Source organism: Lissotriton helveticus, chromosome 3_1 (assembly GCF_964261635.1).
Source record: "Lissotriton helveticus chromosome 3_1, aLisHel1.1, whole genome shotgun sequence".
Lineage (NCBI taxonomy): Eukaryota > Metazoa > Chordata > Amphibia > Caudata > Salamandridae > Lissotriton > Lissotriton helveticus.
The window spans coordinates 2,067,948,423-2,067,964,811 of NC_136061.1; the positions used below are offsets into that span (position 1 = coordinate 2,067,948,423).

Below are 16,389 nucleotides of genomic sequence, written 5' to 3' on the forward strand. Positions count from 1 at the left end.
GCTGGAGTCGTGGAGCGGCGGCGGTGACTGCTGCAAACAGACCGCAGTTTTCGGTGACAGGAACTTTTGGACAGTGCCAAACTGTACGGGGGAGAGATGGCTCTATGCGTTTCCAGTTAGGAGGGGTAAGGAGGAGCCAGGCAGCAGGGAGAGGGTACTTAACCTCAGGCGCGACGGGGTGGGAACCGGTGGCTTAGACACGGCAGGGAATAGCAGGCAAAATGTAACTAGCGCGCGCGCCTGGGGGAGGAGGGGGGCCTGCGCGGCCATCTTATACGTGTTGTTTTTAGTAACAGGACACACGTTTACAATCATAATCTACGGTGGAAATGAAAATGATTTTGCACTATCAGAATGCTGGAAACCGGGTATTGACGAGCAGAGACAAAGGATGATGTGGTGAACACAAATGTGGCTTTTACAGTCACGGGAGCTCGAGAGAGATTCACGCATTCCTAAGCTGTTTGAGGATGTAGCTCTGCAGGCTGCCGGCAGCAGGAGGGAGGCGCACGCGGCAGCAGCAGCAGGGGGGGGGCGAGGAGGGGGGCTGTGAGATTCACTTGTGGGAGCGATAATTGCTACCATATGGTGGTGCTTGCTCCCGCAAGTGAATCTCCTGACGTGCACTGGTTGCCATTGAAGGCAAAGGAACACGTGCATGTGCTTGGCTGAAAAGCCACAGCGATCCCAAAAGGTCTTTTTGCCTTTGCAGTGCATGCGCGCTGCGTAGGCGAGACCTAAAAACGACCCCCCACCAGTACAAAACCAGCACCCACTCTTCCAGCCCACCGGGGAAACACTCGGTGCCCGCTATGGCCAGTCCAGCCCTGCCTGTCACCCCCTAAATGGAACCTGGTACGTGTCAAATTCTTCACCCAGCCAGGTCTACATTATTATCTCTGCACAATGTGACAACTGTATTGTGCTGTACTCAAGGAAAGAAAACTCTGAGATGATGGGTAAGTGTGTAACCACAGTAACCACTATAACAGGAAACAATCCAAGATTTAAATTGAGGGGAAAAGAGGAGTTGGAGAGACCTACCTCCAATAAATGTATAAGAAGGCATTCATCGTTATGTTGCAACACACACTATTGCGACACTATCGGCAAAACAAACGTAACTCCCATCCCACGCATATACTTTTCATATCGGCAGTAATGGAAATACACTTAGGGCACTGAATGCATGATGGACCGAAACGTGTTTTTCTCTTGAATATCAAATACTGTATACTGTTCAACATAAGCCTGTGGGAATCAGCAGTGGTTGACTTAGCCACATTCGTGGCCGTACCTCAGGCACCCGCAAGCTTTGGAGAGGAATAAGCTTAGCAAACAGAATTGGTGTTTTTGGCATCCTTACCTATTGTTATACCAACACTGAAATGGCGCATGACTTGTAATAAAGAGACCAGTGCTCACCTTGTCTTTCTCTTTGTCAGACTCTTTGTAAAAGTTGAACAAATGGCCATCAAGGCTGTATGCCACTTTGAACCCTCTGATGTACTCTGCTGTGCCCACTCGGCTCGCTCCCTGGGTCAGGATGCCAGAGATCCGCATCTTCCGGAGTAGATTGACCTGTGCCAAAACCAACAATGAATACAGTTACCCTGGGATAACAAGTAGTTTCAGTGATCTACAAAGGCAGCACAATGAAAAATGTGAGCAAATGCCGCTTTACCTATGCTAAGTATAAGAAAACACTGAGGATTTGTTATTCTGAAAACAATGCTCTCTAAATTCGAATTTACATTTGGTAACAAAGGAAATCACTTTCAATAATCCTACATTTTCCTACTCAAAGGCCCTAAGTAGAAGGTATTATTGCTTTAAGATCCTTGATGGAAATTCCATTTTGCTAGTTATAAAATGGCATCTGTTGGTTCCACTGTAATAATGGCTTTGAGGCACTGGATTGTACATGTCAACCAAAAAAAAAAAGGACAATTCTATTTATTAAATAAAATACCAACTGACACGACTACTAACCGATATGTTGGCCTGAAAAGAATGATTATGTAGTTGTTAATGGAATCCCTGTCGACATCATGATGATTCGGGGCATCATAAAAGTTGATTGGTCTGGGTCTGTTTGTACTCGCGCAACACTAGTGTTCAAGCTTGGGGTTTTCGGCAGACGTTGGGGCACGATTACTGTAACATTGCTTTACGGGGTGGGGGGGCTAACAATGATCATATCGATTAGTAGACTGTGCAGAGTATTGAGCATGCAAAAAGATGATCATAGCATCAGGATTACAGTCAGCATTTTCATTTAATTAGAGTGATACTTTTTGATCATGTAGCACGTGGTTAGATGTGGCAATGCTTGGAGCTTCTCCAGCTCTGCTGAAAATCAAACTGTTAAGTTTTGTTGTAGTTTGATCAGGCTCGGATACTTGCCTATAATGTGCCACCCCTTGATGATCCTCAGAGTAATCAACTATAATTTTATAGGTAACTATCTTAGTAATATATTCAATTGGCTGCCCTACTTAATGTGGTGGTGACCTCATGGGAGCCTAAGGACTTGAGCTGATAAAGTAACAGATGGTGTTGCCAAGTCAATTGGTGTGGAAGAGGGGAAAGATGGCTGCAGCATGCTCCCGTTGTTTCCTATGGCACTTCAGCTCCTGGGCTGGGTTTACGAGAACCTTCTTAGAAGTAGTGCTCAGAAGTTATTGCTATTTGAGTGTCCGAAACTGGTTGGGTTATATCTTTTTATTCAGGCCAGTGCATTAATGGCTCGTTCACCACAAGCATGCAGTGGTTTGTAGCCTTGTTCCATTTGTTCTGCGTTTCTTTGAATATTTTATACATGCATTGCTTGGTCCCTTTAGTCTGTTTGAGTGCACAAGCTGTGAGCGGATCATGTGAGTTTGTCTTATTCTCTACAACTGTATCGCAGGGTATATCACCCTTCATCAGCCAGGCTAGCCTGAGTGGCACAGTGAGCAAGGGACCCACATCTGGGCATACCCATCCCACTTAGGGCGAAAAGTGCTGCGCAAACAAGGCATAAGCTATCTCAGACCCATTCTTAATTGGCTTACAACTTTTGGTATTAGCACCCCTTTAACTCTGTAGTTCAAGTATGCTGGGCCCCTTACATTTTAGGCTCTCTTTCAATCAATTAGAATTGAGTAAACCTCATGTCCATTACTGCAATGTTAGTTAATATTTTACGCTTAACCGTAGTTTGATTGTCTATTTTCATTGTCTGGGAGGTTAGTGCATCAGCTACAATGTCTAAAGTCCTGCACATCATTCTCACGATGGCACGAACTGGCTGTACTGGGGACGGAGAGTTCCAGTATAGCTTGGCATGCTTATGCCCAGGTTGAGCAGTGACGTGTTTGAACGTGTGGTTCTCTCAGTACTAGCCATTACTAGGGATCAATAACCGTACTCTGGATGCAACTACAATCAAATTAAACGTTCTCTGAAGTAATTTTTCTTACAGTAAATACCCACACGAAATAAAGTGGATCCAGAGGCTACCTGATGTCTTTGGTAAATGAATTTATATCGAGGATGCTGAAACATTGAATCGGTGCTGACCATCGTGAAGCATCCGGTCCTCGGTTGAACCTCCATCTGAGTTTGAGGATTCTCCTGGTTACATTACATCTATAACTGGGTGTGGACGGTTTGATGAGCATGAGCAGGTGGCACTGAGAAAGAACTGTGCTGCTGGGACAGCAGCCAGACCCATCCTGCTGAAATTCCGGCTTACTGGCTCATGCCAAACTGTGAACCAGCCATGCTATATTGACATTTCCCTGTGAAGCATGCAGCCACCATCACAGCAGTGGCTTTTTAACGGGTTACGGTACAGTATTGGCACCATTGTTGCACAGCTGTTTTCTAAGCTGGCAATGTTGACACACATGAAGATAATTTACAAATTACTGCAGCACAAACTCTCAATCACTCCAAAGTCTTTGTTCTCCTTAACACTGCAAAATCCCACCTGTTGTCAAATCACATATGTGGTAGTTGGTGAATTACTCCCACAGAGAAGCAAATACAATTGTGTGTACCTGGCTGCACTTCTTGGCGAGGGTAGCAGCTGCTGTCACTGGTTTGCCTTTTCTTACCAGGTCTCAGGATTCAACAAGCAAGAGGTGTGGCTTATAATAAATACTGTTTATATTGACTGTTAAGAATAGTTGATGATGTTAGTGAAAGATAAGAATACTGTGTTATAATTTTAACAAGCACTGGCAATGCCACTAGGTCTGGCTTTGTAGGAATATTGTAGGGCAATGTGAAGTATTACAAGTAAATATCCTGCTGTTATGATTCGCAATGTTACCTCGATATAGGCCCGGGTAGTCTCCTAACCTTTCACCTACATTTACCTTAGCATTGTACTACAAAACAGATTTGGTGCTGACCTTTTACATAGATTAGGTGCTGCATACATTTCTTGTGGTTTTTCTACGAAAACTAGCCGAATTTATTATGCAGGAGGATTCTCAGAATCACAGCAGGATTACCATCTTCTGCATAATAACTATGTATAAGGTTCATCACTATCATCATCCTTGGCCGACATGACACAGAAAGGTAGAACCCTTGAGGGTACCTTTTGGGTAAATAAGCAGCACATCTTTGCTGGGGCAGGCAGAGGAGAAAGACTTCCATGCTGACACACTGACGTGAGACGCTGAGGTTCCTGCACGCAGACAATCCAGCACACAGTGGTCTGACATCTGACATCTCTCGTGGGGTGTTCATCCCGAGACCTAGATAGGGTCCTTCATTCTCTCACACCAGGTAATGGGGTTGGTTGTATCCTTGGTGGATTTTTGGCTCTTCACCTACATACATGTTAGATACATTTAGGTACTTCTAGTTAGAGTTAGCATCGTAGGAGTGCACATTATTAGTGCCATGTATTGATATACCCGTAGAAATCTACCATCCATTTACTCGGTTGGTGCTTATAATCATTTAGATATGTTTCTGTCTTATGGTTGTTGCAGCACACATACTTTACGCTAGAATGACGTTGGTTCAATAAATGTTTATTGAAAATATCCCTACCGTTTATTCTGTGTATCTCTCTGAGACAAAGTGTACAGGATTGACGGAGTGAAAAGTACGGTACTATTTCAATGATCCCTGAGGGGTCAGGGTTGTCATGTTCGATAGTTGCCAGAACCGATTCGCTCCTTAGTAAGAGGAGCTCATAGTGGCACTGAGAGCTAGCTGGTAATACAGGCAAACATATCCGGTGGGGGTGTCTGGACATTCAGTATGGACACCACTCCCACCCGTGTATGTTGTCTAAATGCGCAGATCCTATATAGATTTGTTGGAATCACACAATCCTGCAAATAACTATGTATTTGTGTGGTAGGAAAGAACTGTATAATAATATTGGTGCATGTTTAAAGGTCAGGTGAAAGTAACACTGTCAAGCAAGACCTTAAAATCCTTGTAAGGTACTGAAAGCCCTCCTCCCATCTGTGCTTCTGCCAGAGAAAAACAACATGAAAGATCTAGTTATCTAAGACACTTTAATAGCATTCCAATGTCTTATGCGTGCCTCTGAAAGTTTATGCACAGACTGCTGGACAAATAAAACGATCACAGCTGGTAAAGGGCAGGGACTTTTTTTGTGGAAGCACAAATCAAAACATGTACTCCCGTCTCCCAACCTATGGGTGGAGACAAAGTCCCACATAATTCACTGGCAAGCTAGACCAAAGAAATGTACATATTGTTTTGGAATCAGCACAAGACACAGCTAGTCTTCTCAAAATAAATGATGATCCCTAAATAGGGAAGGCAGCAAGCAAACTGTTACTTCATCTAGCACAATACTAGCTCCATCTCTGGACAGTAATGACACCAGCGTTTGTCTTCTAAAACTTAGAAGGAAAAACATGAATCAGACCTCATGTTAGTCAAATGCATCTCTTTCAGGTGATGCGCAGATCTCGACTGCACCAGACAGCAAGCCAGCTAGTACATGGAAGAGATTAGGCTTACCAAATGCCACTGCAAGTGACTTGAATGCAAATGGAGACAAGGGTAGAACACCACCAACAAGGGCACCTACAAATCTACCCTCAAACAGTATCATCAGCAAATCAGAGCCACCAAATGCTCAGCCCTGACCGACCACATATAAATCTGCACCAATGGTGCTGAGGAAGTCTTTCCTATAGAGAAAGGCTTCACCTCTCCAGAAGGTAGCACCATTGAGTAGCCCCCTCTCAGCAATAGGCTGTACCTGTTCTTCAGCAACAAGATCACCAAAACCTATGAAAACGTAGAGCACCAGCCAGACACTTCCAACCTCACAGCCCTCTTGTCCATCTCCACCAACACCCAGAGAACCAACCTGACCACCTGGCCCACCATCACCACTCAAGATATCACACCAACCGTGCAGTCCATACATTACAAAGCACCCTGGGAATTCTGCACTCACTCCATCTTCATCAAAGGACTGGCCCCCATCATCCAAGCCCTCACCTCAAACCTGAATAAATCAATCACCGCAGCCACCTACTTGGACACCTGGAAACACGCCACTGTACTCCCCCTCCCATTCAAGAAACTGTCACAGTCCCGAGAACACTGGTGCACTACCAGCCTATCTCCCTGCTATTCTACCAGGCAAAAGTCATAAAAAAGATGATGAACAATCGCCTAGCCACCCGCATCACTGACAACCACCTCCTCAACACCACTGAATCCGGATTCAAGCTCAACCACAGTACAGAGACAGTCCAATTTCACACTTAATGCATGGCCTCCACTGGTTACCAGTGGAAAAACGGATTTCACTTAAGGCCCTCTGCATTATCCACAGGCCCTTCACAGAGCCGGGCCGACCTTTTTTCATGATCGGTTTTTCTGGTATACTCCTTGTAGGAACTTGAGATCGAGCTCGGCGCACATGATCACTGTTCCAAGAATAAGCAAAGCAAAGTGGGGTGGAAGAATGCTTTTTTACCACGGTTGGAAACTATGGAACTCCTTGCCTTTGGCCCTATGCTCGCAAATCAGCTTGCAGCTGTTTAGGAAAGAGCTAAAGACCTGCTTGTTTTCTCAATTGGTCACCAGCTATGTATTTGAGGTAGGCCTTCAGGCGGTTTTCTCCTGGGTTTTTGATCCACACAGCGCTAAGACACCTTTGTGTATTGCGTGCTTTATAAAACTACCTCATTCATTCATTCATTTCTCATCACTGCCATGGATGACATCTGGATGATCATGACCCCAGGTGACACATACTGAATCTCCCCTCAGCCTTCGACATTACCTCCCACCCCATCCTTTCCTAATGACTGCCTGAGGTCGGCATCCACGGTCTGCTCTTTGCTGTATTTGCTCCTACCTGATAAGCCACATACAGTAAGTCATCCTGTACCCTTTACCTCGGACGCTGTAACTTTCATCTGCAGAGTTCCACATGGATCCTGACTGATCCCCACTCTGTTCAATGACTACATGACCCTATACATCAGCATCATCTGCGCCCATGGAATGGTCATCATATCCTATGTTGTTAACACTCAGCTCATTCTCTCCCTCTCTGACAAGCCACCAAACACCCAGACCAATTTTTCTGCCTGCATGACAGAAGAAGCTAGATGGACGAATACAAACTGTCTTAAGCTCAACACAGACAAGATGCAAGTAGTAATATTTCTTCAACAAAGACCCCTCACTCTGGTGACCTGCTGAACTCGGAACCAAAACCCTCCAGGGAACGTAGGCAAGGAACCTCAGAATAGTAATTGACAACAATGACCGAACAAGTAAATCGAGTCTCTGTCTTCTGCTACCACAAACTCAAGATGAAGAAGAAGATCCTTAAACAGTTCACCACCAATACTCACAGAACCATCACCCACGCCCTTATCGACAGGAAACAGGACTTTGGCAACACACTCTATGACGGAATCAATGCTCACCTGACCAGAAGACTCCAGAACATACAAAACACTGTCAGGCTCACCCTCAACCTCCTACTCCACACTCACATCATCCCTTACCAGAAAGAGCTTAAATGGCTCCGTTGGACCTGGCCATTTTTGCAGGGTTATCCACAAACGTTTTGCCTTCCTCCTGTATTTTGTCTGACATGTTTTTGTTGGCTTTAGGACTCTGAGCGTTTTATCACTACTATTCAGTGCTAAAATGCAGGTGCTCTCTCCTTTCAACATGGTATGATTGGTCTACAACTGTTTGGCATATTTTAGTTTACCTGTAAGTTTCTTGTACAGTGGTATCCCATATACCCAGGGCCTGTAAACTAAATGCTAGTAGTGGCCCTTCAGCACTGCTTGCGCCACCCACAGATGTAGCCTTTCAAACCTGCCTCAGGCCTCTGGCACTGCTGAGAATTTGCTGCCACAGTGACTTGCCATTTAAAGCTACTTGCCAAGCCTGAAACCTCCCTTTTACTACATGTAGGTCACCCCTGAAGGTAGGCCCTAGGCAGCCCTATGGGCAGGGGGCTGTGTAGGTAAAAGGTAGGACATGTGCCTTTATTGTGTGGCATGTTCTGATAGTGACAAACGCCCTAATTAGTTTTTCACTACAGTTAGTGCTGCTTCCATCATAGGTTCACATTGGGAATTCCCTTATATGTTTATAAGTGGTAATTTCTGATCTGAAAGGTGTAGCATTGCCATGTTTGGTATGTTCGGAACAGTGGTGGTAAATTATGCTTATTGGTGTAGGTGTTTTTTCATTCCAATTATGGAAATACCACTTTTAGAAAGTGGACATTTCTATGTGCTTAAAACTCTCGTGATTTACAGCCTGACTCAAATCCATGTCTCAGGCAGAGTGACAGCTAGGCTTTGTGCACACCTTCCAGACAGCCATCACACAGGAAGGGCTGTGTATAACAGAGTTTCATCTGCATTTGTCTTCATACTGAATGGTCTTTCTGGGCTGGGAGAGTGGGAGGCGGGGCACACTTAGATTTTATAGGCTGTGTCCTGCCCTCACACCAAGGGCTTGTTTACCCCTACTGACGTCTGGAGCCTGAGCTGGGGTTGAATGGAGGTGTTGTGCACTTCTAAGATCTCTTTTGACTTTACCTCGCCATAACAAAGACATTAAGTGTATAAGTACAAGGGCTCTGAACCCATGTTTTTAGACACTGAGTGGGACTTGTAACCAGATGCTGCTGGATCTACATGCTGCACCAAAGGACTGCTGTGCTACCAGAAAACATTACTACTAGGACTGGTTTTGCTCTGTTTGCTGACCTAATTGCCTGTTTGGCTGCTACAGACTGACACTTTGCTAAACACATTGTGCTGGTCGGCTGCCTGCCTGTGCCTCGCTCTTCCCAGTGTTCAAGGGACTGTTGGCTGCCCCTCCCTGTTCACATGGAGTTTGGAAGGATTCCAGTGACAGCCTAGATCTGGCCGTGGGATGCAAGTCTGACTGCCTAAAACCTTCAACTTCACAGCGTGGTAGGAGCTGCGCGAGACCCTGTGTCCCTCCCTCCCCACGGTGACACCACCATTAAGGCCCCATTACGATACAGTGCTGTGTGCCACCTGAAGCTGTTGTTGAGTCTGCCTTGTGGTGTACCCGTAAACGTGTGGGGAAAGAAGTGCTGCCGTCTGCCAGCTGAAGAAAGACGCTGCAGCGCCTCTCAGTGTGGCCCCTCCAGTACGGAAGACCACGACAAACAACACTCGGGAGCCGCAGCCTGGTAACCAGGTCGCAGGTTCTCCTTGCGACAGCAAGCTCCACTCGCCCGCAGAAGGTGCTGAATTGGGATCTTAGGCCCCATGTGGCCACAGCAGCCATTCTGTAAGTTTCACTATCTTTGGTACCCCGTCCCGAGGGACTTGCAGCACATTCCTGGAAATAGTGAAAATGCAGCTGCCCCTCACTGCAGAGAGGATGCGAGCAGTGTTGGTCATTGCTTGACTCGGCTCGAGGGGTTCCAGCATGGTTACACGGTGCTCCTTGACATGAGGGGGCATATCTTCTGGCTTCTAGTTCTAAGCGGGGGATCCAGCGAGGTTGCTCCATCAAAGGTGATGGTGGGAGCCTAACCAGTTTTACACATGCCTTTGCAGGCCCTGGAGCCCCAATTTGTAGGTCGGGGTACCCTCGGTGGAGGTCCCGATCACGCTTGGCCCCTGAATATGCAAATGACCGTGCTGCTGTGGAGAGGCCCGCAGGTGGTTTATTACCGTAACCAATTTCGAAGGGGTTCCTATACCCTATGTTTAATGTGAAATTACTGTATCGAGACGGATAGGAGCGCAAGTGTATTGACGCCCTTTAACTGAGTTGGTGATGTGTACTTTTTTCATAACCACTGCCTTTCATGCCCTAATGCTACTGTGTATATCGTTTTTGCTTCTTGTACTGATAAGATAACAAGTACTACCCCAGGTTAGCATAAGGTGAACAGGGTTTATGATTTATGGGTGTTAGCCATTAGGTGCATTGCCTGCCCTGATATTATTATGTATGTCATTTGGAGGCTTGCCACGTCAGGATAATGAGTACTGATTCAGGATCCGCATAACATGTAATGTAATTGTGTTTTTATGAAACCTTTCTTTTATTGCACTCATTGTAACATTTGACAATTGCCTAGATGGCAAAGTGATTATTGGTTTATGTGTTTTTGGTTTATATTTATATGCAATACAGAAGCTTCTTCCAATAAAACATTGTGTGGAGTCTATTTTGTGGTGTATTTATTGTGTCACCAGTGTGAGTGTGTTGCGAAAACACTTTAGACATTGCTCCTGGGATAAGCCTGACTGCTTGTGCCAAGCTACCAAGGGGGTGAGCAGGGGTTATCCTGGGTGTGCAACTACCTTACCCTGACTAGAGTGGTGGGTTCTGCCTGGCTTAGGTGCAAACCATAGCCAAACAGACATCTCATTTCTAACAGGTTCCCAATCCACAAAGAAGCACTTTTCAAACTCCTCACGCACAGATACAAAGCCTTATACAACATTGCCCTCATGCACCCACCTCAACAACCACATAAACTTCCACAAACCTACTAGACCCCTCCACTCAGTCGAACTTCTACACACAAAACTTGCATACCTAGAACCAGATGCGGCAGTCGTGCCTTCTGCTATCTTTCTCCTAAAGCCTGGAACAATCTGCCCCTGCATGTCGGAGCCTCCTCTTTAGTTCTCGAATTCGGCAAGAAACTGAAGACATTGCTCTTCACCTAGCCCTGACCATGGCTCTACCCATACAGCTCCTAAGTCCGTGCTAAGAAACCCTCCCAGCTGAGTTATGAACTATACAAATAAACATAACATAACCAGGATCACTAGCCTGCTCCCCTCTCTCCTTCGAACACATTTGCTTGCTTAATCGTCCTTCAAGCTCAGAGACCCTTCTAGTGACATGAAGAGCATTACTCATTTTTAAAAAACGCCTGTACCATACATAATGGCTGTAAAGGATATTATAGGAGGAGTGACTTATATATAACACAAGCTGAAAGGCGTTTACAGGTAAAATTACCTTCAACTGTGTTATTTACAAGTGTGTTGCTCTAACAGGCATGCTGTTTTCTTGTGCTTGTTTCCGTAGTAAATCCAGTTTACTTATTTATTAATCGTTACCCATTCCATCATTTTCTGTTCTTCTTTAATCAATTAGCTTTTGTTTACTTTCCATGTTTTTTCTACCCTTTGGGGCTTGCGCTGCTCGCAAGCCCCAGAGGAAGAAAGCAGGTAGATATGAATAGTGCGACAGCTGGACACATGCCGTACTGACTGTACCTGAATCCAGGGGCTCTTGTCATAGTTGCTTGACGTCCAGGCATTTACAATTCCTTGCTTGTTGAGTCTGGCGAGTTCCGGACCCCAGCGCTGCAGACCCAGGAACCCGTAGTGCACAGAAGACGCGGATATCTGGGAATCTGCAATAGCCCCGCCTTCCATTCCCAGTGCAACAGCGCATCCTGGGGGAGAATTGGAAAGATAAACACAAAATACGAGTCAACAGAAGGCGATAAAATTGGGCGAACACTTTAACGTCATCTACAAGATTACCGTACCCCTAGAACAGGGAAGGGAAAAACAGCTTCCGCCAGGCCATGGCTCCAATTAGGTCCACCTATAACAGAACTAACCAAAACCCAAGTGTGGAGGATGTGGCATAAGGGCCACAAATGTATCCCACCAGGCCACAAATGTAACACACTGCACCACAAATGTAACCTACTGCACCAAAGATGTTGCCGCTTGCAGGGATTGGCTGAGCTGCTCATAGACTCCTGTCTCGGCGTGCCTGGACTGGAGCAGGTGCTGCTGCCCCGACTCTGAGGGGGACTAAAGGGCAAAGCAACTGGTTTGCATGGCAGTGGGGATAAGGTGGCGCGTGGGGGCCACACACTGCTTGGTCTCGGGACCAATAACCTGCGTGCATGGATTGCAAATGCAATACACTTTGCCCCTCCGCGGTATCAGGGTCCAATACTGCCGATTCCTGTGATGGACTCAATTCGCCTCAAACCACTTGGCTCAAAGCTACTGGCGGCACACACTGGCCTGCTGCCTGGCAATTATAGTTATGCAGAGTTTTATATAGCGCGAACTAGACCCGAACCGAATCAGGTATCAGAGCGCTTTACATAGCACCAGTTACGTTACATGAGGACACACTCATTTTTTTAGGCACGGGGAGATTAGGTGATTTGCCCAGAATCACAGGAGATTTTTGGCGTCGTTACCGAGACTCGAACCCAGATCCCCAGGTCCGAGGTTGAGCGCCTTAGTCGTTAGGCCAACCCCTCTCCCCAATGAATATGGCATTGGCAGCACTGCATGCCAACATCCGATATCCTGCCACAGAAGGACTTATCTGAAACAGTGTGTCTAGTGTCAGGGTTGGATTGGGATAAAAAATCTGCCCGGACATGCAAAAAAATTTTTTTTTTTAAAAATCAGCCCACATTTGCATAATGCCTTTTCTCAAATCACTGCTTCAGCATAATTTTATATTAAAAAAGAGGGGAGGGGGTTAAAAAAAAGCACGCATTAGTTTACACTAGTGAAACACACCTGAAAAAAAGGGAGGCCACTTCTGCTCAGGCCCCCTGCCTCGCTCAGTATGCTTACATTAATGGGAGACCCAGTGAGAGAAAGGGAGTTACACCTCTGCTATTGCTAAACGGAAGATAATGAGCCCCCATCTCCCTACAGAAATGCCACTCAGACACCCACTGGGCCGCTGGTGGTATTCAAACAGAGACACCGCCCGAATCGGCCCCCAGACAGCTCAAAAAGCAGCCAACAGCTGGAACTCGGACCCCGGCCCCTCGAGCATTGCCAGAGTACCTTCGTTACCAATCCGACGCTGTCTAGTGTGCTGTCCTGCCGAGAGCTCAGTGCCAAGCCAGAATTGCCACGCTGTGACTAGGGTGCGCAACGCCCATTGGGCTCAAAGGGCTTCAGTGCGGGTTGACTAGTGCTGCTTGCAATTCACCTAGTTATAGCACCGTGGGCGGCGCCACACACTAGACAAAAAAAAAAAATATCTCCAGCACCAGGCCATCCTACCAGTTTAACAGTATGATCAAGTTATTATTAGGGCACTATATCAATGCCCTTTCATTTCTGGTACTTTGCAACAGTTTTAAGATCCTCTTAGAGTTTTTGGTTGCTCATATGGGTTTAATTTCTGATATTTATGTTTTCCTCGCCTTTGTTGCTTGATTTTGCTCACAAGAATGTGTCACACATAGTCGTTAAAATGTCACTCATAATTAGCCTGAAATTATGAAAATGTCACACATGGCAATCTAAAACCTTGGCAGCTTAGCCCGGCGCTTGACAGCTAAGGCACTATCAGGCATGACATTGCATTTCAGTGCGGTGATGCGGACCACCACACTGAAATGCGTTAGTCGAACGCCTGATGCGTGTTTCTTGACAGGGCTGTATGCATTCATTCTTCTAGCGTGGATGGCAGGGGGAGAGAGTAATCAGGCCTGAGAGTGATGGTAGTAAAAGGGAGGGGGCGGCATTTTTCAATTCTCGCCTAGGGTGGCAAAACACCTAGAAACGGCCCTGGCTCTAACAATAAAAATTAAAAGTAGTAAAAGTTGACAAATATTTCCCCGATGCGAGGGCACTTTAGAATTCTACATAGCACATGCTCTGACTGTGAATCAGGATGCGAAATGTAAAGTCACAGAACCTTTTGCTAAAAATGTGTGCGTCAGTCATAAATTTACAACTCATTTACCAGGTCAAATGAGGGCAAACGTCCTTCGGGGTTGCACCTTACATTATGCAGAAGGAGAGACGGTTAGTAGAAGGTACAGGGTTGCTCATTTTGGGGCGTATTAGCACAGATTTTCTACCATTTTGCAAAGATAAAGCAGCTCAAATGGGTGCAGGGATGCTCTTGTATCCGCAGTAGCTTGCAAGTGTTGGAGCGCGCATTGACATCAGACCTTCACTGTCCCTGGTGTACACCCCGTCCTGCCTAATGCCAAGCAACAGCCCGAACGAGGTGGACACTGAGAGGGTAGTACCTGATGTACAGGCAGTAAGACATGCGCTACTGAAGAGAGAGTGTGAGACAGATTATTAACAAGCTGCTTTATGTTTGAGTGTCAGCTGACACTCGTGATTCTATGGTGAAAAGCGTGGGAGTGGATTTCCAAACATGATCTTTATTTCTGGTGCATCAAAGCAGCTCTTACAGATAAGAGCTAGTGGCCAGTGAGAGATCAAGAGCAGTGGTCTGCTACAATTACTTCAGATGCCAGGCACTGGGTGTCATTACACTGTGGGAGTTAAATGTAGGAGTCACTACATCACAGCTAAGTTTTACTACCTTTACTTGCAGGTTTTTACTTCACAAGAAAGTGGATAATGCCATTACCAAGTCACAGAAAAATTGTCAGGAATCTCGATGAAAGTAGGGAAATATTCAACACTGGAGAAGCAAGGCTGATCCTTGAGATCTTTAATTTCATCTACGTAAAAAAAAATGGGATAATTGAATTTCATCAGATGATTTTGTCTGGTTCTGCGAGATGGAATGGTAAGTTGGTAAAATGTAACTGTACTGCCAGTTATATCAAATCATATCACAATTCTTGGTCTGTCCTATTCTACTCTCCAGTGCATAACAATAATAGCATTTAAAGAATAAATTCATCTGCTTTGCAGGCTACTTTCTGTGTTTGAGGATCATCCGACCTATGCTTATTGTTTAAAAAATAAAATGATGGCATTACTATGAGAAATCTGGTTTTGCTGGTTCTGTTTACTGGCACCAGCTTGTTCTCTTATACCAGCTTGTGGCTTGTTAGGTGGTTTTTGTTTCAGTAACCTATTATGAATAATTAATTTGCCTGTGACCCACTGATCTCTTAATATGGGTTTTATAAGACTTTACTTATATATTCTCCGAAATGTGTTTGTTCTGCTAACTGTGAGATATCCTTACTGCAATTCTAATTTAGCAGAATTTGACTTGGATACAAAGCTGAGTTTTTACAACAAAGAGTAGCTAGAAATTCTGCACTAAGAAGCAGATGAGCACAAAATCATAATTATTGCATCGTTTAATAAAAGAGTTACGGTAGGGTGTTTGTTCTCTGTGGGTCTCATTTACCAGACACTGCAAGTTGTGTAGTTGCCAAAGCCCTATTGTGGGCTTTACACACTTACCGCGGGCGTACAGCCTAACCCATGCTCATCATTGATACTCTCGATTGTTGCTCAAATTGCTGCTTGGTCCATGGCTTGTCTTCCTCTTCTTATGTTTGTCCTTCCCTTGGAGAACAGCCTCGTTACCATCCTTTCGATGGGCTGACTTGCATCCTTCCATTGCTCACGTTTAAAAATAGGAAACTACTACTTTTCACTTAAACACTCCATGAGAGAGCATGTGTTTTTCCAGCTCTCGCGTTATTTGCTTCTTCCCCACCAAACTTCCCACATCCATTGCCCCAGGTTTCCATGTTGCTCTCTCCGTGTGTGATTCTCCTCCCACTCATGTCTTGTTTATTATGTGCTACTTTTACCCTCCTTCCTCAGCTGCTCCTTCACTGCCCTCCTGCAATATTTTCTTTTATTTTGCGCTTTCATGCTAAATTAAATTGTGTTTCATTTAGCAAATCCATGTTATGACATCTTTGATTGGTCAATAAAAACAGGAAAGTACCTGGTGCCTATGTCTTTCTGCTGGTGTGCGCATGTATGGTGAGACATGCATGCGCATACATCATCATATGCGTGTGCGCCAGTAGAATGATGCAACCACCAACAGAGACTGCATCATAGAAGATTAAGATACTTTTCACAAACCATAAAAATGCACACCTTTACAAATTAGCTTGAATTCCATTTTTTTTAGAATGTGTATATTTCCAAGCAGACCAGC

General features: G+C 45.3%; 1 protein-coding gene across 2 annotated transcripts in view; it reads right to left on the reverse strand.

Annotated features, from left to right (window-relative positions):
• Positions 1-16,389, reverse strand: part of MFGE8 (milk fat globule EGF and factor V/VIII domain containing) — a 208,016-nt gene that overhangs the window by 63,633 nt on the left and 127,994 nt on the right. For both annotated transcript variants that reach the window (XM_078683193.1, XM_078683194.1), the window contains exons 5-6: positions 11,766-11,947; positions 1,426-1,581 (exon numbers count right to left, since the gene is read on the reverse strand). In XM_078683193.1, the coding sequence (XP_078539319.1) occupies positions 1,426-1,581; positions 11,766-11,947 (338 nt within the window). The remainder of the gene's footprint in view (positions 1-1,425; positions 1,582-11,765; positions 11,948-16,389) is intronic.